Source organism: Peromyscus leucopus, chromosome 15, assembly GCF_004664715.2.
Source record: "Peromyscus leucopus breed LL Stock chromosome 15, UCI_PerLeu_2.1, whole genome shotgun sequence".
Taxonomy (NCBI): Eukaryota; Metazoa; Chordata; class Mammalia; order Rodentia; family Cricetidae; genus Peromyscus; species Peromyscus leucopus.
Genome location: NC_051076.1, coordinates 26,734,515 through 26,759,660, shown reverse-complemented (window position 1 = coordinate 26,759,660; position 25,146 = coordinate 26,734,515). Strand labels below are relative to the sequence as shown.

At 41.0% G+C, this 25,146-nt stretch overlaps 1 protein-coding gene across 1 annotated transcript; it reads left to right on the top strand.

Moving 5' to 3' along the window:
• Nucleotides 1–350: 350 nt before the first annotated feature.
• On the top strand, nt 351–24,303 carry Cd48 (CD48 molecule). The gene is made up of 4 exons (XM_028865588.2): nt 351–497; nt 16,434–16,736; nt 19,588–19,851; nt 23,882–24,303. Exons 1-4 carry the CDS (start codon nt 422–424, stop codon nt 23,956–23,958), a joined length of 720 nt encoding a protein of 239 aa, XP_028721421.1. The 5' UTR covers nt 351–421; the 3' UTR covers nt 23,959–24,303.
• Nucleotides 24,304–25,146: the final 843 nt, after the last annotated feature.

Sequence of the window (25,146 nt, the reverse complement as noted above, 5' to 3'; positions counted from 1 at the left end):
TCTTAAGAATCAAAGGTATAGCAATATATACCGTATTTAATAGGGTGCTTTTTGTGTGAGGAGAAAGTTCATAGCTTCTGTTGGGCTTTCTGAGTAGGTAGCCCTCAGGATGGATTCAAGGTACTCCTGATTCTCCAGCCAGGTGGTGACACACCCCTTTCATCCCAGCACTCAGGAAGCAGAGGCAAGCAGATTTCTGTGAGTTCTAGGTCAGCTTGGTTACAAACAAGTTCCAGAACAGCCAGGGGCTATGTGTGTGTGGTGGGGAATAGATCCTCCCATCCTCCCACCCAGTGTTGCTATGGTGCCTCAAGAAAGAAAAAAAAAAAAACCACCAGATACAACTTCCTGCTTCTGGGGAAAGGTGCCCTGCCTTCTCTCACAGTCGTCTCCAGCGGTCCTGGGAGCTTTGCAAAGTAGCATGTGCTACCTCCGAACACAGGAATGGTGTCTGGTCCTGCTGCTGCTGCTCCTGCCTCTGATAACGGGACTTCAAGGTAGTTTCCACCAAGCCTGCCTGTGGTTGTGCAGTGAAGGCATGGCCAGCTGGGAAAGAGGAGATGGGCCATAGCTCAACTCTGGAAATGGGTGGGCTCTTGGGCAGGGCACTTACATGCTGGCAGCAGGGCTCTGGGAAGGCTGGGGAGCATTCTTTAACCCCGGAAAATCAGGCCCCAATTCTTTTCATGAGGAGTCATGAGAAACAGGACGCAGGGAGATGGGGAAGTTAGGCCCTCGGTACTGTAACCCGTGGCTGTTGGTCTGTGACATTACAGAACATATTTTTAAGTCAGAGAAGCTCTCGGCTGAGGGGTGCTCCATTGTTTAGCTGCCGTGTTTTATGTTCAGAAGCAATGTGTCCCGTTAGGTGTTGGGAACTTCATTTAGGTAAGGAGTCCTGCCCTGAGCTAAAACAAGAGGTAAATGACTGTGTCAGAGACAGCTCCAAATTTCAGTTCCATGGGTAAAAGGGAGTAAGATGAACAAGAGCACAGGGCATTTAAAGACTGTGTTGGTGTGCAAGTCTTAGGTAGATGAGCTAGCCCTGTGTGGAGGAAAGTTGACTGATACTCACGCCATGCATCTGTGTCTGGCACTCGTGGCCCAGACTGGCTTTAAGTCTAGGGATTCACTGTCCGCAGGGCCCTTTGTAACTCTACCTACCACCATAGGCTGAATCAGCTCATAGCACAGTATTATGGCCGTTGACACCGGAGCTGATAGGAAGCATGGGTCCACTGTTGAGACCAAGCTGACTGAACTTAACTTTGTTGTTTGCCTAGAAAGAAGCACCCTTCTTAACTCTAGGCCTTTCTATCTGGAATTCTGTACACCCTGAACTCATCCTGCCTCACCATGGGCTTCCATTTTCATGCATCTTCCTCCTGGAAATCCTGGGGCTCAGATTGTAGCTTATGACTTACTTGTTTCTATCTTCTTGAGTCAGCACCCTGCTGCTCAGACACAGTGCCAGGAGCATGGTATATACTCAGTAAACAGCTGTGAAATAAATGAATGAGTACCTTCAAAAGCTCCCTTTGGTCCAAATGTCCATAACTTCGTGAGCGTTTGACTAGCTTCTTCTCTTCAGTAATATTTGTCTTCAGGGTACAGTTTGAGAAGCACTCTTTACAACTCTTCCTTCATCTGTCCTCGGGCTTCCCTAGGCTGTCCATTTCAAGGAGCTGATTCAGAGTGTCCTCTGCTCCTGAGTGGCATTTTGCTCTCTCCCTACAGGTAGAAGGGTACACTGCAAATGACATTATACTGGGAACTAGAAGAGCTCTTTTCTGTCTGGACTCCATCTTATAGGGCTTTTTAATTTTTTTTTCCTCTACTCTAAAATGGGCATGATATCATACTTTCTGTGTCAGTGAGGAACTTCCAGTCAGACTCATTTTTAAAATGTGAAGATGCACTGAGGTCACACTTGCAGCCTGAGGCAGATGGGAGCAGGGGATACACATAAATGAACTCTCAGGCCCCAAACTCTTGCCGGTGCCTCAGACCTGAATTTCTGTTCTTCTTTAAAAAAAAAAAAAAAAAAAAAAAAAAAAAAAAAAAAAAAAAAAAAAAAAAAAAACTGTCTACTCGAGACTTTCCAGATCTGTGTTCAAAATTTGACTCACCATTTTTGTTCTGACTTTTTTTAAATAGCTGTTTAACGAGCCCCCAAAGCATTAGTGCCAAAAATAACAGCTACAACTGATTTCACTCATGAGTTGGAGGTGGGTTCTGCTAGGTACTTTTCATTTAAGGAGGCTCTCCTATTTGTAGCGGGACCATGGTGGAGTCTAGGGTCATCTGAATGGCATTTTCATTCACATGGTCAGTGTCTAACTGTACTGCCTCCTACAGTCAGTAAAAACAAACCAGCCAATAGTGCCTATTATTACTCACCTAGCTTTGCAAGTCACACCTCAGCATTCTGTTCACTAAGGCAGTCATGAAGGCCTATCCAGCTTCAAGAGGAGGGGACACAATTGTTATTGTTCTTTTGAGACAGGGTCTCTTGTAACCCAGGCTGGCCTCATGTTTGCTGTGTAGCTGAGAACAACCTTGAATTCCTAATCTTACTGCATCTGCTTCCCAACTACTGGGATTACAGATTTGAACCACCATACCTGGCCTCAAGGGGAAAGGACCAGAAACCCATTTACTGATGGGAGGGGTGATAAAAATGAAAATTTGTGGAATAGGGCTTCCGACAGTCAACCACTCTATCACTGAGCCATATCCTCAGCTCCAACTTAAAATAAAAATTCCCATACCCAAGTGTGGTGGTGCATGCTGTTCATCTCAGCACTCGGGTGGTCCAGGCCAGCTTGGTACATAAAACAAGTTCCAGGATGACCAGGGCTATGTAATAGAAAGTTCCTGTCTTAAACAAGCAGGAACAAAAAAACTAACTAAAAACAAAAGCCCTTCCATAGTTTCTCTCCTCCCCAACTTTTCTGTTCTTTTGTTGGTATCTGCCTTGATTAATAGCACGTCCATCTATTCAGTTTCTCAAGCTAGAATTCTAGCAGTTATTCTCAGTCCTTTTCTTTGCTTCTCACAACCAGACACATGCTAGTCCATCTACCATTATCTTTCTTAAGTGGACCAAACGACCACTTTCTGGTGTTGACCAGCAGTAGCACTCACCAATCCTAATTGCTCTTTTGGGTCCATTCTCTGTACCTAGCTGATTTTGAATACTGCTATTTGTGTAAATTTTCTAAAATAGTTATGCTTATTTCACCTTTTTTTTTAATGTGAGATGCCTCAATAGCTGCTATGGCTAATGAGAGAGCTCAGATTTTGAGCACCAAGTCTATACATCCTCTTGCAGTCGCCACCTGCCCTCACCTAGCCTGTGTTCATCTCATTTTAAATGAATCTTGCCCCCATCATCTTTGAATGCTGGATGCTGTTATTAGTGAATTGGATCATTAGAGTTATGAAGAGCCACCCTAACTTTGGCCTCACCTTCTCAGAGCAGCCTGTATAGAGGACAAAGAAGGAGGAGGATGCTTTTGCTCTTTGCCTGCTGGCCCTCACTCTTGCTGGCAAGTCCATCCCTTCACTGATATTAGAGCCTACTTTTTCAGGATTCTTGTTGTACACTGAAGACCAGTTGAGGAATTCACCCCCATGAACTGAGTAACTACTGGGTTCTTGGACTCTCTGTCAGAAGACAGCCATTGTTGGACTAGCTGGTCTACAGCCTGTGAGCCACTCTAATAAGTCACTCTATCAGTTCTGTGATTCTAGAGAACCTTGACTTGAACAACACATTTAAGCCATTTCAGTCCCTAAATCAAGCAAACAAAATAGAAACCTCTCTTCTCCTTCTATGTCTTTTCACACGTTCTGGCCTCATTCTCATTCACACTGTAATATCTTGAAAGGATGGCTGGTGTCTGTTTTTCCTTTCAACATTCAGAATCCATGTCAAATCAGCCTACTAAACTCATTATATTCCCTGTCTCAGAAAAGATCGCCCTGGGTATTGTCATCAAGACCTAAGTCTGGGCTCTTAATATCCATTGCCAAATTAGTTCCTAAATGGGTTTATATAGGCGTGTTAAAGTTTGGTCTCATCAGAGAGCTCCAAGTGGCACCACACCAATGCCTTCAATACTCATCTCCATTTCTTCTTTAAGAATTTTGCTAAAAATACAAGATTTGTGGTTTTATTAATCAAAATTTTTTCCTTTAGAACATTTTCTTTTTTCTGAATAATGCCTTCGTATGAGATTATGACACCCCCCCCCCGTGTGTGTGTGTGTGTGTGTGTGTGTGTGTGTGTGTGTGTGTGTGTGTATGTGTGTGTATGTTTATGATTTAAGGTTTTCACCATGTAGCACAGGATGGCCTTGAACTCATGATTTTATTGAGTCAAACTTTCAAGTGCTGGGATACAGTCATTTGCTATCACAACAGATATAATTATGCTTTTCTGACAGACGGGTGACATGGATGGATAGAAGCAGGGTTATTTCTATCTCTATTATAAGCTACAGGAAAATACTGTTACTTTGTCTTAAGTATCTAGACACACCACCAACTGTTTTGTCATATTACATTAAAACCAACGGCCATCATTGCCTTTACTCTTGTCTCTTCTAAAAAATTAATCGTAGCCATTAAGAAAGTACAGCAAGACTTTAGCCACCCACAGACCACTTCCTTGTTTTTGCAAGCAGCCACACCCAGTGCCTAGGTCAGCCTTTTCAGAATCGTTACAAGCAGATGGTTGAGGAGGAAGATGCAACATCCTGTTCATGACTCTCCACGTGGGAAGGGTCTAGGGCTCATTTCCCTCTGTCTTTGTATCACAAGCTTGTCCATCTCCTGAGTGTACATCTGGTTTGTCTGAGAGGCTGTCGTGGATGAATTAAGTTAGTTATTCATGAATGAGGGTGGGGAACTTTTGTCCCAATACCTGAGGCACTTTTGGTTATCCCCAATAAGGAAATGCTACTAGTGTCTGGTGGGCAGAGACCAGGGTTACTCAGAACCTTAGATTCTTGGAATCACAGAACAGACTCCTCCTTTACTAAAAATGTGTGTCATTGGCCCCAAATATCAAAATATCAATAGTAAATCACTGACTGAAGCCACATATTAAAATCCCATGGAAATAAGAATGAGAGCAAATGCGGAATGTATATCCAAAGACTTAAAATCCTGGACATGGTAGCACATGGCTGTTATCCCAGCATTTGGAAGGCTAAGGCAAGAGAATCTGTCATTAAAGGTCATCTTTGACTACATAGTGAGTTTGAGGTCAACCTAGATTACATGACACTTTATCTAAAAACAGCTAAGACAAAAAGCCCAGTGGGAATATTCTCTTATGCTCTCTTATGCTATGTGCTCTAATAGGCTGGGCACCTGCACGTATTGCTATCAAAGCCCAGAGGTATCAGGGCATGAGGTTGTACAGTATCTGACTGAAATGATTCTGTGAGAGATACAGTAAAATATGGACTGGACCAATCAGAAGCAACTTGGAAACAAGGGTCTAGGTGCATCTGCATAGGTCAAAGGACAGGACAGTCAGTTTAAGCAAGCGGAGTGAAACCACCAACTACTCTACTCCGTGCGTAGAGAAAGCTTAATGTGGGACGAATGTCTCAGAGAGTAGAGAGCAATGATTGGGCAGGAAAATGAACAGATTTTATATGACAGGCAGCAGGGTGGGAGTCTCTAGGGGACTCTGTCTGTTTGAGTTACCTGGAAACTAGGTACACTTTGCTTACAGTAGTTTACTATTAGGGACAGAGAAGGGAAATAGTGCTTTCCTGACAGAGACCCAAATCACAAGGTGTCTGGGGGCATGCTGAGTTTAGGTCTCAGTTTACCTGGTAAGAGTTCTTCTGATCACCTGGGTTGGGCCCTGGTCATCTTCTTAGGACGTTATCAGTAGCACTGCCATTTTGAGGCCTGCTTTGTGACCTAACAGGTAAGTTCTCAACAAGTGTTTGTTGAATGGAAGGTGGGCTGAGAGGATAAGTGAATCCTGAAATGAGGGGTTGAATGAATTTGGGGACCTCTGGGGCTATAGAGGCTTTTTATCTTTTGGTAGTTGAAGAGGAGGCTCTTGATGATGGTAGATACTTAACAATCCTCTTGCTATGTAGTAGGAACATGGCAGGTGAAATGTTACAGTGGGCAGAAGGGATATTCCAGGGCATCATTTGTTTGTCTATGTGGATGGCAATACCTCTCAGGGAAAAGTCTATGAACCATGCAAACATATTCTTTTGAACTCAAGCTAAATATCCCCCAGTTCTAGTTCCTCTTAGGCAGATTCCAAAATACCCACAAATCTGAAGTCACCCAGCATGAAAGTGATGAAGAGATTATGCTGTTGGACTGAAAACAAGTGGTCCCATTGCATGTGTTGAAATTGCTATTTAATAAACCCTGTTGGTACATAGAGACACGGTTAGGGCACCTCCGAGAACATAAGGGATTGTCTTGATCAGGTTTGTGTCAGGTGATATAAGCTAGAGTTGTCCAGGAAGACAAACCTCAATTGAGGAAAATGCCTCCATCCATTGGCCATTTCTTAATTAATGATTGTTGTGGGTGGGCCGAGCCAATGAGGACAGGAGGCACAGAGTTGGATAAGAAAGCAGGCTGAGCAAGTCAGTAAGTAGCAATCCTCCATGGTTTCCGCTTCAGTTCCAGCCTCCAGCTTCCTACCTTGAGTTCCTGTTCTGACTTCCCTCATTGATGGACTGTGACTTCAGAGTCGTAGGCTAAACTCTGCCTCCCAAGTTACTTTTGGTTATGGAACTTTATCACAGCAACAGAGAAATGACTAACTTGGGAACTCCAAACCTTCGATGACATTACTTTATAGTAATTCTGCCTTGAAACCAAACTTTCTCAGATAATACCTTATGAAAATTATCTGTGCTTTCTTACTTTCTAATGATTTGCTCTTATGAACAATGTAAATACCTATGCAAATGTAAGCCATTTTACAGGGGATTTTTAAAGATAATTTAAATTTTTTGTTTTATTTTATTACTATTAATATAATTAATTTTCTGTTTTTCTTTTGAGAAGCTCTTGCTATGTAGCCCAGGATAGCCTGAAATCCACTATATAGCCAGGCTGGTCCCAAACTCCTGACCTTCCTGCCTCAGCCTCCCTAGTTCTGGGATTACAAGTCACTGTACCTGTTTGGATTTTTTTATAGCAAAATTAAAACACTATCACTAAAAGAAGAATACTTTTACTGATTATCTTCCGCCCTTCTGCTACCCCCTTTCTTTACCCATTCTCCTTCCTCACTCCACACCACCCACGCTGATCTTTTTGGTGTTGGTTAAACATGGCAGGTCCACTCCCCACCGCAGGCCTTTGCAGCAGACCTCCCTCTACCTGGATCACTGTCACGGGAGATGTCGGTTAGGTTTCCTCTCCTTGAAGCCTTTGCTCAGATTCAACAAACTCATCCCCTTATGCATGGCATCTCCCTGACCTAACTCTCCACCTGTATTCGTAACCCTGCTTTCTCTTTTTCCATAGCAATCATCACTGCCTAATATGCTGCATAACATATTCAGTTATTATATTTATTTTTTTATTTTATTGAAAATAGATTTTTTCTCATATATTATATCCTGATTATAGTTTCCCATCCCTCTACTCCTCCCAGTTCCTCTCTACCACCCATTCTAACTGGATCCACTCCCTTTCTGTCTCTTGTTAGAAAACAAACAGGCTTCTAAGAGAAAATAATAAAATATAACAAAATAAAATATAATAAGATTAAAAGCTATCATGGTGAATTGGACAAGACAATAAACATTAAAGGAAAAGAGCTCAGGAGAAGATACAAGAGTCAGAGATACACTTGTCCACATACTCAGGAATCTCATAAAAACACTAGACTGGAAAACATAATACATACACAGAGGAGTTGATGCACACCCACACAGGCCCTGTGCATGCTGCCTCATCTCTCTGAGTTCATATGAGCTTTGATCATGTTGATTTTAAGGACCTTGTTTTCTTGGTGTCCTCCATCCTTTCTGGCTCTTACATTCTTTCTAACTTCTCTTCCATGGAGTTCCTAGAGGACTGAGCAGGAGGATTTGATAAAGATATCCCATTTAGGGCTGAGTATTCCAAGGTTCTCCCTCTATATAATGTGTGGCTGTGGGTCGCTGTATTTGTTCCCATCTCCTGCAGGAAGAAGCTTCTTTGATGATGGCTGAATAAGGCACTGGTCTATGAGTATAGCAGAACATCATTAGAAGTCATTTTATTGAAAAGGTGTTTTGCTTTGTTTTGTTTTGTTTTGTTTTGTTTTGTTTTGTTAGAACAATAGTATTTGGTTTTACTCAAAGTCCTTGGGCTATGTAATCTCTGGTTCTTGGTCATCCAAGGAGTGTCAGGTATGGGTTCCATCTCATAGAGTAGGCCTTAAGTCAAATCAGACATTGGTTGGTTACTCCCACAAGCTTTGTGCTACCATTGCCCTAGCACATCTTGCAGGCAGGACACCATTGTAGATCAAGGGTTTGTGGCTGGATTGGTGTTCACTTTTCTCCTTTGGTAGCCTGCAGAGTACCTTCCTGTACCAAAGATGTTAGCACACAGGGGTGAAGGCTCTATTTAGGTACCAGTTCGAACTTCTTCATGTTCAATGAGTTATTGTAGGTATTGTTTTCAGCAATGGAGATTTGCTGTCAGTTTGTGGAAAGCAATTTATAGTCTTGACAACGGTCTGAGTTGTTTGGGAATTCCCATGAAATGTACTACTTTGACCAACAACTCAATTCAATGTAACTCAATCCTGGTACTGGAAGCTTCATTGGTGACAAGAGATGGCCATATGGGACTCTGTCTCCCTTACTATTTGGTGATTTCATTTAGATCACCTTCATATATATATATATATATGGAAGATTCTACTATATTAAGTTTCCATAATACCCCTCAAATTGCCCTTAATTTTAGGTGTCTTTCCCCATATTCCATTCCTCATGACCTCTTTCCCTCTCCCTCCTTACTTGGTCCACTTGCACCAGCTGTACCATCCATCCATAACTATCTATTCTATTTCCATTTCCTAAGGAAATCTATCTGTATTCCATACTTCCTTACTTGATACGTGACCACTGTGGTTCTATGAATTATAGTTTGGTTATCATTGATTTAATAGCTAATATAAGTGAATTACATACATATTTGTCTTTCTGGGTCTGAGTTACCTCACTCAGGATGTTTTCTAGTTCCATCCATTTACCTGCAAAATTCATTATGTCATTTTTTAAGCAGATAAATAATACTCCATTGTGTAAATGTACTACATTTTTAAAAAATCCATTCTTCTGTTGAAGGGTATCTAGATGGTCTCTAATATGTGGTTATTATGAATAGAGCAGCAATGAACATGGTTGAGCAAGTGTCTCTGTAGTAGAATGAATCATCATTTAGATATATGCCCAAGAGTGGTGTCTTAGTTAGGGTTTTTATTGCTGTGAAGAGATACCATGACCATGGCAACTCTTATAAATGAAAACATTTAATTGGGGTGGCCTGCTTACAGTTTCAGAGGTTCAGTCCATTATCATCATGGTGGGGAGCATGGTGGCCTGTAGGCAGACATAGTACTAGAAAAGTAGCTGAGAGTCATACATCTTGCAGGCAATAGGAAGTAGACTGAGACACTGGGTGGTATCCTGAGCATAAGAAACCTCAAAGCCTGCCCCCACAGTGACACACTTTCTCTAACAAGGCCATACCCACTCCAACAAAGGCACACCTCCTAATAGTGCCACTGCCTATGAGATTATGGGGGGCAATTTCATTCAAACTACCACAAGTGATATAGCAGATCTTAAGGTAGATTCATTCCCATCTTCCTAAGGAACCACCATATTTACTTCCATAGTGGCTGAACAAGTTTGCACTCCCACCAGCAATGGATGAGTGTTCCCTTTACTCCACATCCCTGACAGCATGAGCTATCACTTGTGTTATCAATCTTATCTATTCCGACAGATGTAAGATAAAATCTCAAGGTAGTTTTGTTTTGCATTTTCTGATGACTAAGGATGTTGAACATTCCTTTAAGTGTTTCTCAGTCATTTGAGTTTTCTATGTTGAGAATTCTCAATTTAGAATTGGTCCCCTGTTTTTTTTAATTGTAGTATTGGTTTGGTTAAATCTAGTTTCCTGAGTTCTTCATACATTTTGAATATTAGTCCTCTACTGAATGTGGATTTGGTGAAACTCATTTCCCATTCTGTGCACTGCCACTTTGTCCAAGTGACAGTGTCTTTTGCTGTGCAGGAGCTTCTCAGTTTCATGAGGTCCTGTTTATTAATTGTCGATCTTAGTGCATATGCTAACAGTGTTCAGTTCAGAACATCTTTCATTGTGCCAATGAGTTCAAGGCTATTCCCCACTTTCTCTTCTATCAGGTTCAGTGTATCTGGTTTTATGTTGAGGTCTTTCATCCATGTGGACTTGAGTTTTGCACAGAGTGATTAGTATGGATCTCCTTGCCTTCTTCTACATGTCTACATCAAGTTTGACCAGGACCATTTGTAGAAAAAGTTGTCTTTTTTCCCTGTGTGTATGTATCTGGCTTCTTTATAAAAAAAAAAAATCAGGTATTCATAGCTATGTGGATTTATGTCTGGGTCTTCAGTTCAATTCCATTGATCTACAATATCTGTTTTTGTGCCAATACTATGCTGTTTTTAGCCTTGTAATACAACATGAAATCGGGATTAGTGGTAATTCCCACAGAGCTTTTATTGATTCAGGATTGTTTTAGCTATCCTGTTGGTGTGTGTGTGTGTGTGTGTGTGTGTGTGTGTGTGTGTGTGTGTGTGTGGTTTCCATATGAAGGTGAGAATTGTCTCTTCAAAATCTGTGTTGGAATTTTGGTGAGGATTGCATTGAATCTATAGATGGCTTCTGGAATGATGGCCATTTTTACTCTGATCATTTTACAGATCCATTAGAAAGGGAGATCTTTCCATCTTCTGATATCATCTTCAGTTTCTTTCCTCAATGACTTGAGGTTTTATCATACAAGTCTTTCACTTGCTTGGTTAGAGTTAACACACTTTATATTATTTGGTGCTATTGTGAAAGGTGCTATTTCCCTGATCTGTTTCTCAGTCTGTTTGTCATTTGTATATAGAATGATGCCTTAAGTTAATGTTTCTATTGCTGTGAAGGGACACTATGACCATGACAACTCTTATAAAGGAAAACGTTTAATGGGGTAGCTCACTTACAGTTCAGAGGTTTAGTCCCTTACCATCATGATGGGAAGCAAGGCAGCATGCAGGCGGAGATGGAGCTGAGATTCCTACATCTTGATTTGCAGGCAACAGGAAGAGGTCTGTCTCATTGGGTGTGGCTTGAGCATATATGAGACCTCAAAACCTGCTTCCTCCAACAAGACCACAACCACTCCAACAAATACACACCTCCTAAGAGTACCACTTCCTTTGGGGGCCACTTTCTTTCAAACCACCCCAGAGGGCTACTGATTTCTGTGAGTTAATTTTGTATCCAGCTACTTTGCTGAAAGTGTTTATCAGCTGTATGAGTTCCCAGGGGCAATTTTTATGGTCACTTTTTTATACTGTCATATCATCTGCAAATAAAGATACTTGGACTTCTTCCTTTCCAGTTTATATCCCTTGATCTCCTTCAATTGTCTTATTGCTCTGGCTAAGACTTCAACCACTATATTGAATAGGTATCAAGAGAACAGACAACCTTGTCTTGTTCCTGATTTTAATGGAAATGCTTTGAGTTTCTCTACATTTAATTTGATGCTGGCTATAGGCTTGTAAACTGCCTTTACTATGTTGAGGTATGCCCCTTGTTTCCCTAATCTCTCCAGGACTTTTATCATAAAGAGCTATTGAATTTTGTCAAAGGCCTTTCTGTATCTAATGAGAGGATAATTTGTTTTTTTCTTTCAGTTTATTCATGTGGTAGATTGTATTTAGTTATATATGTATATTGACCATCCCTGAATCTCTGGGCTGCAGCCCAATTGATCACGGTCAATGATATTTTTGATGTTTCTTGGATTCAGTTTGCAAGTATTTTTGCATCTATGTCCATAAGGGAAACTAGTCTATAATTCTCTTTCTTTGTTGAGTCTTTATGTGGTTTGAGTATCAGAGTAACTGTGACCTCATAAAAATGAATTGGGCAATGTTCCTTCTGTTTTTATTTTGTGGAATAATTTGAAAAGCAATGGCATTAACTCTTCTTTGAAAGTCTAATGGAATTCTGAGCTAAAACTATCTGGCCATGGCCTTTTTTGATTGGGAGACTTTTAACAACTGCTTCTATTTCACTAGGTCTGTTTAAATTGTTTATTTTGATTAGCTTTGTTGAATGGGATGTATCAAAAAATTATCCATTTATTTTAGATTTTCCAATTCGGTGGGAGTACAGGTGTTTTAAAGTATATTATTATGATTCTATGGATTCCTCAATGTCTGTTGTTATGTCCCCCGTTTTTGTTTCTGATATGGTTAATCTGGACATTCACTCTCTGCCTGTTGGTTAATTTAGATAAGGGTTTGTTGATTTTCTCAAAGTAGTAACTTCTTATTTCATTGATTCTTTGTATTGTTCTCTTTGTTTCTATTTTATTAATTTCAGCCCTGAGTTGGATTATTTCTTACCCTTTGCTCTTCTTTGGTATGGTTACTTATTTTTGCTCTAAAGTTTTCAGGTGTTCTGTTACATTACTAGTATGAGATTGCTCCAAATTTTTCATGTAGGCCCTTAGTGCTACAGACTTGCCTCTTAGAACCGCTCTAATTGTATTCCGTAAGTTTGGGTGTGCTGTGTATTCATTTTCATTCAATTATAGAAATTCTTTAATTTCTTTCTTAATTTCTGTCTTGGTCTATTTTTTATTCAGTTGTGAGTTGTTCAGTTCCAAGAGTTTGTAAGCTTTCTGCTGTTTCTGTTTTTTGTTGATATCCAGCTTTAATCCATGGTAGTCAGAGAGGATGCAAGGAGTTATTTCAATTTTTTTCTATCTTTGAGGCTTGTTTTGTGTCTGAGTATATGGTCAATTTGGGAGAAAGCTCCATGAGGTGCAGAGAAGAAGGTATATTCTTTTGTGCTTGGTTGAAATGTTCTGTAAATATCTGTTAGGTCCATTTGGTTTATACATCAATTAGCTCCAACATTTTCTGTTTAGTTTTTGTCTGGATGACCTGTCTATTGGTGAGAGTGAGGTATTGAAGTCTCCCACTATCAGTGCATAAGAGTCAGTATGTGATTTAAACTATAGTAATGTTTCTTTTAAAAATGTGGGTACCCTTGTGATTGGGGCATAGATGTTAAGAATTGCGATGTCCTTTTGGTGGCTGTCCTTTGATGAGTATGTAGTGTCCTTCCCTATCTTTTCTGATAAGTTTGGGGTTTAATATATTTTATTAGATTTCAAAATGGCAATACCAGCTTGCTCCTTTAGTCTATTTGCTTGAAATATCTTTCTCCGACTCTTTAACTTGATTTGATGCCTAGCCTTGATATTAAAGTGTGTTTGTTGGATGCAGCAGAAGGATGGATCCTGGTTTTTTGTTTTGTTTTGATTTTTTTGTACCCTTTCTCTTAATTTGTGGGTTTTTTTAATTGGAGAATTGAGACCATTGATATTGAGAGATGTCAATGAGCAATGTTTGTTGATTCCCATTATTTTGTTGTTATTGCTGTTGGTGGTGGTGGTGGTAGTGGTAGTCGTGGTGGTGGTGGTGTGTGTGGGTGTGTGTGGGTTCCCTTCTTTTGACTTTGCTTATCTGGGATTATTTATTCCCTGTGTTTTCTTAGAGGTTCCAACTAAAATGGTTTTATCATGGAGTATCTTATAGTATACATATATATATATATATATACATATATATGTATGTGTATACATATACTATCTTATAGTGTACATATATATATACACACATACTATGTGTGTATATATATATATATATATGTATGTGTGTATAGTAATTGAAAGTTTTGCTGGGTGTACTAGTCAGGAATGGCATATGTGGTCTCTTAGAGTCTGCAACTCATCTGTCCAGACTCTTCTATCTTATAAAGTCTCCATTGAGTAGTCAGGTGTAATTCTAATATGTCTGCCTTTACAATTTACTTGGCCTTTTGCCCCTTGCAGATTTTAATATTCTTTTTTTGTTCTGTACATTTAGCATTTTGATTATCATGTTCAGGGGGTGGGGCTTTCTTTTCTGGTCCAGTCTATTTGGTATTCAGTGTACTTCTTATACTTTGATAGGCATTTCTTTCTTTAGGTTAGGGAAATTTTCCTCTATGATTTCATTGAAAATATTTTTCTGAAATATAAAAATATTTCATAGGCCTTTGACCTATGTTTCTTCTCCCACCTCTACTCCTATTATTCCTAGAAATGGTCTTTTCATAGTGTTCCAGATTTCTTGGTTGTTTTGTACAAGGAGATTTTAGATTTAATATTTTCTTTGAATGGTGTATCCACTTATGTCTTTGATATCTGAGATTCTCTCTGTCTCTAATTGTCCACTGGTGAAGTTTGCCTCTGTGGTTCCTGTTCGAGTTCCTAAATGTTTCATTTCCTGATTTCCTACAGTTTGGCTTGATTCTATTTCTACTTTCAGGTCTTAAATGGTTTGATTCATTTTCTTCCACTCTTCATTTGTGTTTATGTAGATTTCTTCAAGGGACTTGTTCATTTCCTCTTTAAGGAATTTTACCACATTCATAAAGGCTGCTAAGGACTTTTCCTTGTGCCACAGTGTCTGCTGTCAGAGGGTTGCTGGGCTCTACTGGAGCCATATTGTCCTGCTTATCATCAGTTGTGTTTTTAAAATGGTATCTAGGCATCTGAGATTTGGAAGATTGTAGCTCTAGGTGTTGGTATCTGGCCTTGTCTTTGTTGGTGGGTATTTCGTTCCTTGGTTTCTTTTCTTCTCTGGATTTTAGGATAGTGTGGTGGCTGTTGCCTTGTAGGAAATTCTTCTGGTGCCCTGATAGGTATGGCCACTGAGGGTTCCAGCTAAAATGTTTTTATGGGTATTGGAGCTGACACTTAGAGTATGGGCTGGCAGGGCTGAGGGTATCCACAAAATGAGGGAAGCAGATCTAGAGATGAGGCTGGGGGATTAAATCTGGAAGAGTAGAAGGAGAGATGAAGATCTTCAGTCAGCCTACCTGCTTCTCTGGCAGGAATATTTATTTCTTATTGTTAGCTCAAGGGCCTCTTATGTTTAACTCACCGACATATTCCCACCTCCTCATATAGCACCTAACATGATTCTCAATGAGCATTCTCTTTTAAACATCTTCTAACTCACATTAGTGGCCATTGCTTCAAAGAGCTTTTCCCAGCTTTCCCCCATGTAGATGTAACCAACCATCTTATTAAATAAGAAACACAGAACCAATGTAAAAGAGAAAGCCGAGAGGTCAGAGCTCAGAGCTAAAATCTCACCCTTCCTCCTGTGGTGGTCCTAGCTTCCCCGAAAGAGAGCTACTTCCTGTGTGTAGGTCTTTTCATAGTATTTTTGTTCTGCCTTCTCATTGGTTGTAAACCCAAACACATGACTGCCTCGTCACTGTATGTACAGCCCTCTAGGTCTTAAAGGTGTATGTCTCCAATGCTGGCTGTATCCCTGAACACACAGAGATCTATGGTATTAAAGGTATGTGCCAACACCGCCATGCTCTTTCTATGGCTCTAATAGCTCTGACCCCTGGGGAATTTTATTTATTAACATACAATCAAAATCACATTTCAGTACAATTAGAATACCACCACACCCCCATCCCCTATTCTATATTCCATATCGTGGCTTATTCCCACACCACCTTGTCCTTGTCTTTACTGTAGTAAAAAGATATTGTATGTTAACTTTTTTAAGACAGAATCTTTTGTATCCCAAACTGGCCTCAAGTTTACTATGAAGACAAGAGGACCTTGACCTTGTGATCCTCTTGCCTGTATCCCCTGACAGCTAGGATTACAGAAAAGCACTCTACCAACTAAGCTACGCCCTCAGGTCAGGCTGATTTGTGTTTGTATTCAGCTTACACTTGTGTATTAATTCTGTTAGAGTGTAATTATATAATATGCTTATTGAATACAACTGAATAAATAGGAAACAGGCCCACAGAGGGAGATGACTTGGAAACAATTTATTTAAAACTCTGGGGGCTGGGGCTATGAACAAGAAAGTAACAGGATCGATCAGCTTAGTATCCTTTGTCTTTTAGTATGACAGCAAAAATTTGGGATTATAATCAATATATTCTGCTCCACCCTGCCCTACCCCTGTTTCTCAGTTTCTAACTTCTTCCTCTTCTACCAGCTCAAGCAAAAGTTTGGACAGCACTGCTTTCTCCAGGATGGGTCTCACTCTGACTTTCATTGGCAGATCATTCACCACTAGAGAAAAATGTTCCAACTGGCAGCAACATAACCCTGAACGTCCTCAAGAAAGATCTTGGATCCTACACACGTCTCACCTGGCTTCACACTACCAAACAGAAGATTTTAGAATCTGAATATAATAGTACAGATACTATCTACGATTCTGTATTTAAGGGCAGGGTCAAACTTGACCATACAAGTGGTGAACTTCATATCTCTAATGTTCGGAAAGAAGACAAAGGTCTCTACTACATGAGAGTATTACGTGAAAGTGAGGAAGAGTACACGATAACCCTGAATGTATTTGGTGAGTTTTGGAGTCAAGGAACAAGTGACTATTCAGGGACCTTGCTGGTCTACTGGGAGTTGGGGAGGGAGTTGGACAGGGAGAAGAGACCATCAGGACATATTTAATTAATTTTCCCCAGAGACATATCTAATTGTGAGTGAGTCTGACCCAGCAGATAGCAAAGCTGATAATTGTCACCCTTTTAAAGTCCTTCTGAAGTAAGTGAGTCTAAGATTTAAAGAGAAATTGTTTTAGTTTTTCGTTCCTAAGACAAAATCATCAGATAAAGAGTTCAGACAAGGTAAGGTTGATTTGGGCTTCAGAGACTGTATAATCCATGGTCCATTGGCTCCATCACTATGAACTCTGGGAGGCAGAGCATCATGGCAGGGGAGGGGGAGGGGCAATGGAGCAGAGCTGCTCACCTAGTACCACTGGGAAGGAGGTACTAGGATGAAGGGCCAAGGACACGATATATCTTTCAAAGACATGTTCCTAGTGATTCACTTTCTCAATTAGGTCACTCCTTTCACTTTCTACCATTTCCCAACAGCCCATTCAATTATTAGTCCATCAGTAAATCAATCAATTGATGAGATCATAACTTTTTGAACCAATCATTTTCCACAAGTAGTGCCTACTAATGACCAAACTTCAATGTGAGTCCCCTTTGAGGAACCACAAACAGGGAGAAACAGACCTTACCAGACTGAAAACAAAAAAGACTATTTCTTCTCTAGTTCCTTCATTCCATCCTGTAAGCAACCTAAATTAGTTTTTGAAGGTACCTTAATTCTTTCTGAACTTGAACTGCATTGGACTTATAGAAAAAAGATAGTAAAAATATAAGTTGAGACAGTTCTCTAGGAGAGTTCTATCAGATTGAGTATGTCAAAAACCTCTACTTACAGCTTCAGCCTAACCAGCTCATATAGAAATAAGACTAGGGCATTATCTTTGGAGCCAGACAGACTAGGTTCAAAGCTCCAATTCAATGAAATAACTATGTACAGAAAGACAAACACATCACATTCTCACTCATTTGTGGAAGCCAAGAGGGTTGATTTCATAGTCACTAGGGGGAAGTTGGATAACGAAAACCAACATAAAGTTAATTAGAAGGAGTTCTCTCTGGGGTTCCATAGCATAGTCCTTCAAAATAGCTGGGAAAGAACATCTCAAATATTCCCAATGCAAAGAAATGATAAATATTTGAGGAGGCAAATCTTAATTTTCTTGAAGTAATTATTACATGTGTATATTTAAATATCACATAGTATCCCACAAATACATACAGTTATTATGTGTCCATTAATACTTTAAAACCCTCCTGGTCAGTTACTCAGCAGCTGTGGCACCATGGTGTAAGATATTAATATCTCTTTGTCCATATTAGGTAAGGTTCTTTGGAGGGAAGTGACAGAAGCCAACTTTTTGTACCTTTACCAAAAAAAGGAGAAGTTGTTCTAAGGAACTCTGCAGAGCAATTCAAGGGAGTGCCAAAGAGCTAAGAAGGCCTGAGAAGTGGAAGACTGAGAACAGGGCCAGTTCAGTCCCAAGCTTCAGGAATCTACAGATCTGGCCATTAATATGACTTAACTATCAGTGCTTGGCTTAGTGACTAATCAGAAACTCATAAAGAAAAATCCAATTATTTATGGTTTGCCTAGATTGTTTAATGTCTTTTGCTATGTGACCTTCCATCTAAATATTTAATAAACTCATTAACTCTGCTTCGTTATGGTTCATTATGGAATTCTTTTCTTAGGTCACCAAGGATCCAGCTTTACCCAAATGAAGGTTCTCAAAGGGATAGGAAACTCCTTAGGTGGCTGTATTATGGTGTGTCTCCCTGCTGTACTGGCAGAACGAGGAACAAAGAAATCTATGAGGCCAAGAATGAGTAGAAACCCTACCTCTTTTCTCTTTCAAGACGGCTGTGCTTAAAACATTTTCCTTGGCCCAGAATTAAATACAAGTGGTTTCAGAAACAACCCAAAGTCCAGGTTCCATTTTCCTCAGGAAAAGACCAATTAGTCTATTTTGCAGTTAAATGTATGTGTTCTAGCCTTTGTCTCCTAGCTTTTTACAATTTCTAAGACGGCCACAGGCACAAGGTGTGTTTGGGGTGAGAGATAAGTAAACAGCCACCAGTGGCCTGAAGAGTTCACCTTCCCTTTGGGGATTTCTGCTCAGGTAAAGCTGGATCCGTGACTACCCCACAGAAAATAATTCATGGTGAGCAGGAATGAAGCAAACTTAATGAGTTTATTAGGTACTTAGAAAGTCATATAGAAAATGACATTATATCATCTGGGCAAACTAAACAAATCCATTTTTCTTTATGAGCTTCTGATTCACAACTGAGACCAAGATGGCAGGTTTGTATGTAGATCTAAGCCTCCTGTAATGACTGTGAAGGGCTTTGCTGTGTGCAGGTTGAGGCCCTTCAAGATTCTCCCTGAATCTGAACTCCAGGTTCAGAGTGGCCCCCACTGGTGCTGGTTGTGGGCTTTTGTTAGATAACAGGCCCTGAGTATCTCAGATAGTTAGGAAACAGTCAGAAGCCAGCTGATCTCCCCTTTGGCACTTGGCTCACAGATGACCATCACAGCCACTTTATTCCTAATGGCATGTAATGAACTCTGGCTCCCTCTTCTGGATCTACCTTAGCATCACCACCAAAAGGTAGCCTCTTGAAGACAAAGTGGCTCCCTGGCTCTATCTGTAGGAGTCTCTTGGTCATAACCTCCTTGAATGGCAATCATGGCTCCTCCCTGTTTGCCTTTGTAGTTTGTTGGCCAAATCCTTGCATCGCGAATGCCCCCAAAATGCATAGGCTGATTATCTCATAACAAACTGTTTTCAGATCCTGTGTCCAAGCCATCCATAAGTTTTGAGAGGACTGAAGATTCGGCTGAGTCTTGTCATTTGAAGCTATCATGTAATGCAGAGGGACAGGATGTTGACTACACTTGGTATGACAACACGAGGCCCCTCCCCAAAGAGGGTCAAGGGTATGTGCTTGACCTCATCATCACTCCCCAGAACTGGTCTGCATCATACACCTGCCAAGTCAGCAACCCTGTAAGCAGCAAAAACGACACAAAATACTTCACTTCGTTTTGTAAAGGTAAGAATTACCTTTCAGGGAGCTGAAGTGGGCACATGATGACTGATTTCCTTCGAATGAAGAAAGATATGGGGTTCCTACTCTGCCTTCTGACAGAGAATGTGGTGGAGAGTCTCAAAGGTGTCATTGGAGTTTCAGAGACCTGGCTTCTACCTGGCTCTACAGTCATGCACCACCTAGCTCATCTTGTCTTTCCTAAAAGCTCAGTCCTGGGTGATTGTAGGACAGCCTGAGACATCAGAACAATTAGGGAAAGTAGGAAAGCGGGAGAGCAGTCCAGGCAAAGAAATAAGGAAAAGTGGATGAGTGAGAGAGAGGCTGGTGAGTAGAAGCAAGGAGGAGACTGCACCAGTATTATGCTCCTTGGTAAAGGTAGGAAGGCAAAGTCTAGGCTTCCGATTTCAGATTTCTCTGGGTTGCCTAGAAACGTCCATTCACATAGAGTCACGCCCCTTTAATTCAGACCTACCAGGTGCCACTGAAGTCCTAGGTTTTAGAGTTAGTCACACCTCAGGCCACTCCTGAGATGGTCTCTGTATTAGTTATTTTTATCGTTGGTATGATAAAATACCATACGAAAACAACTTAAGGGAGGAAAGGTAAGAATTCAGCCCATCGTGACAGGGAAGGCGCGGCGACAGACATGTAAGATAGCGGTTCGTGTCGTGTCCACAGTCAGGGGCCAGAGAGATGAGTGCTGGTACTCGGTGGCCTTCTTCCTTTCCCATCTTCCATTCCCCAGCTTATGGGATGCTGCTGCCCCCATTCAGTGCAGATCTTTCCTCCTCAGTTGAATATCTCCAGAAACATCCTTAACAGACACTCACATATGTGCATCTCCTGGTGAGTCCGCACCTCACCAAGCTGACCACGGAGTTTAGCTATCATAGTCACTTAGTAACTAGCTGGGTGGCTTAGTTTCTCCCAGCTAAGTTTCTCTTAAATGTAAGACAAAAATAGTTACAACGCTACAAGGAATAAATAAATGATACATGTAACCTATCTAATGTTGATCCTGGCAAAATAGTCACAAATGGTAAACAGTAATGAATTAATGGTAAATTAGTGACATCTAAGTTAGGTTTGGTTCCTCTAACTCTGGAGACAACTGGACTTGGGGGAACCCCTTAACGAATTTGTTTACAGTCTCCAGAACTCTCTAGCCATCCCTTTCTCCATATTTAAAAGTGCCGTCCTTCTGCCCTGATAATGCACGTTTTTCTTCAGACCATCTCATACCTGTGGTTACAGTGCTTTTCTGTGACCCATGGCATGTTCCCGACACTCTCCATTTGGGAACAGGTAATTTCAATATTAGCTGTTGAAAGTGGAGCATGTTGGCTTGTCTAATCCCAGCACTGGGGAGACTGAAGCAGGAGGATAAAATTTGCTTGGTACCCGTGTAGTCTTCATGGTGAGACCCTGTCTCGATGCCAACAATAAAAATGGAGTCACTTGAACTAATCCTTCCCAAAGCAACTAAAGTCAAGGGGTTATGGAGAAATTACTATGCACAATTAGGGGACACTGTCTTCTGACAGCAGCCCCTACCTGGGTTCTATTTGAGATATTTATTTCAGATGTAAGCATATTTTACCTCAAGACTGAGGTGTACCAGGTCTCAGGGAGCTATTCAGAAGAGGAGGCAGAAAGATTATAAGAACCAGTGGGGATGGAAGACACCAAGGAAACAGTGCCTTCCAGACAGAACAGGACGGATGCACAAATGAACTCATAGAGACCATGGCAGCATGTACAGGGCCTGCACAGGTCCAAGCCAGACGAGGTCCCAGCACTGAGAGAGAGAGAAGTGGACATGAGCCCCCGATGCCTCACTGAATATACAAACCACACTAGACAGCAGGCCCATGCCCAGCAGTAGATGGCCAACACAAAATGAATTCAATGGTATTTGGGGCAATAGTTTTTACTCATCTCATAATGGTTTGTTTGGGCATTTTTTTACCTTTATATATTATGGTTTCTGATGTTATGTGTCTGCATGTGTATGTGTTTCTCATCTTTTTCTTTGTCTTTTTTTCTGTTTGTTTTATTCTGGTTTGTTTGTTTGTTTGTTTGCTAAAGAGACAGAAAATGAAAGTGTGGGGTTGGATGAGTGAGGAGGTGAGGAAGATCTGGAGGAGAGGAAAGAGAGAAAACTACGATCAGAATATATTGTATGAAAAAAAAAATACTTTCTCAACTAAAAAAAGTCTGAGGTATAAAAACAAAGTGTAGGGAAATGTAGAAACGTAATCATCTTAGCAGGAATAAAGGTATTCTAATAAAGAGATAATGTTACCTTCCATTTGGATTAGACCATTAAAGCAATGGACACTGTAGTGACTTGAACTGGAATGGTACCCACAGGCTCATATATTTGAAAGCTTGCTCATTAGGGAGTGGGACTCCTTGACAGGGATTAGGAGGTGTGGCCTTGTTGTAGTAGGTATAGCCTTATTGGAGGAAGCATGTCACTGGGAGTGGGCTTTGGGGTTTCAAATGCTCAAGCCAGGCCCAAGATCTCTTTCTGAGACAGATATAGACCTCTTAGCTCCTTCTCCAGCACCATGTCTGCCTTCATGCCACCAGGCTTCCTGCTGGGCTGATAATGGACCAAACCTCTGAAACTGTAAGCAAGTCCCAGTTAAAATGTTTTCCTTTATAAGAGTTGCCATTGACATGATGTCTCTTCACTGAAACAGAACACTGACTAAAACAGACCCCCCCCCAAAAAAAATTAGAATTTCTCCAGGATCTGATAATAAAACAAACGGGGGTTATAAAGCCAGGCACCAGCCAGAGGAAGGATTTGTCTCCAGGGAAGAGATTTCACACAGTTATGACAACTTGTCAGAACACCTTGTAGGAGAGATTAAAACCAGGACAATGACATATGGAACCAACTTTGACCAAGACAGCAAATGTATGCACACCTCTTGCCTTCTATTCAAACCTGAACTTCATGTTAAAACCTGAATGTGGACATTGTAGTGGGGAATGTTACTGGACCTATTTCTCCCTCTTCCCAATGTAGTTTTAATACAATCCCCTTTATGTTTTCACTGTTGTTTTGTCTCTTGAATTGGATTGTTAAAGATGAGTGGCTGAGCCTACGTTCTTAGGGTTACCAGGGCCCAGATTCTGGCCATAGCAACTTCCATCGTATCCTCTCACCAGAGACCCTGGGTCCTGGAGACACTGCTGTTCTGGGTTTTTCAGGGCTTGGTCTTAGCTCCTTTGCCTCTGCTTCTGCACATAGGCCTAGATGTTCTTGTTCTCACCTCAGCTGACTGGTCATGTCTCTTCATCCTCTCGTAACGTGCTCTCGCTACAGAGCCAATGTAATAGACGTGGGGTTATGAGAGCACAATCAGGCTGGCCATTTTCCTATCAATACAACATTCTGAGACCTGCAAAAAGCAAGAGCTGTGATCCGGTCCCTTTAAAAGTGGGAGTGACCACAGAGAAAATAAAACCACCTCCCCCCTTTGAGAAAGGCTAAACCAATCTTGACATTCTTTTACCAGTTGAAATTTCCTAGAAAGTGTTCCAATTACTCATTGTTGTCATTCATTCCCTTTCCTATGCTCACACTTCTCTTCCATTCATTGAGATCTGTCTTCCTTTCTTTCCTGTCCCCTCCCCCCACCTTCCTCCTCCTTAGTACAAATGATTATTGAGGTAGGGAAACAAGGAGATGTGGTCCCTCTGTCCCTACAGTCAGTGGTATACATTTTCAAGGCCGTCTGTCTACACCTGGCATGGCCTTATCTTGTTGCCCTGCTGTGTATGGGATTGGTTCTTTCCTAGTCCTACAGGTAAGTCAAGGTAAATGTCCACTACAGGATTCAGCCAAGCCAATGATATTTAAGGAATTTCCAAAGTCTTTACATCTAAAGAGGTTGAGTTTTTGCAAGGAGAAGATTGCCCTAGGCAGCTGGGATTAGGTTCAGGAACCCCTATGCCCGGTCTTCCTCTCCCTTCTCAACACAGTGATCAAGGTCTAAGTAGGTTTTTCTTCTTTCAGCCAAATCCTCTGGAGTACTTCGGACCACTTGGCTGGTGGTCATGGTACCCATCATTTATGCCTTCCTGCTGACCTGAGATGAACTCTTCTCACTCAAGAATGAAACTACGAGGCCACAAGACCCTGCCTTTATTACCAGCAGTACTCCTAACCAGGAAAGCAGCTCTGACTCTATGGGACAGAAGAAATTGTGTTGTTGAACATTTGTGAGGATTTGCATTTTCTTACCATCCCAGTGTTAAGTCCAGGGCTTTGTGCATGCTACAAAAGTTCTGTGCCTCTGACCCATGTGTCCATCCCTTTACAGAGATTTTATAATAACCTTTTAAAAATTGTGGTTAATATCTAATTTTATATACCCTATTTGTTTTCCAACATTCATTAAAGATAGATTTTTTTCACCGAAATATGTAACTACATTATGTTAATGTTGTTGGTTTTTTCTTTCTTTTTTTAATCAATTCTTTTCTTGTACAATATATCTTAATTACAGTTTCCCCTCCCTCTAATTCTCCCAGTTCATCACTACTTCTAAGAAGTAACAACAAAACAAAACAAAATAAAATATAATAAGCTAAAACAAAAACCATCACATTGAAGTTGGACAAGGCAACCCCCAAAAAGGAAAAGAGCCCCAAGCTCACACACAAGGATCAGAGACCCTTCCAGGTGGTGGTGGCACACACCTTTAATCCCAGCATGTGGGAGGCAGAGGTAGGCGGATCTCTGTGAGTTTGAGACCAGCCTGGGCTACAGAGTGAGTTCCAGGAAAGGTGCTAAAGCTACATACACAGAGACCCTGTCTCGGGGGGAGAAAAAAAAAAATGAACCAGAGATCCACTCATTCACACACTCAGGAGTCCCATTAAAAATGCTAAACTAAAGCTATAATGCATATGCAAAGGACCTGATAAAGACCTGCTCTTGGCAACATCCTGGGTTGTTTGTGGATTTCCATTTAACCTTTTTGGCCAACAACTCAACTGGATGTAACCCAGACCAGGTACTGGAATCTTCATTTGAAGACAAGAGATGGCCAATTGGGACTCCATCTTACTAATTATTTGGAGACTTCATTGTAGTGGTATTGTGTTCCCCAAAATATTGTGCACCCTAATAAACTTATCTGGGGTTAGAGAACAGAACAGCCACTAGATACAGAAGCTAGAAAATGGTGGTATTCACGCCTTTAATCCTAGCATTCCAGAGGCAGAAATCCATCTGGACCTCTGAGTTCAAGGCTACACTGGAAACAGCCAGGCATG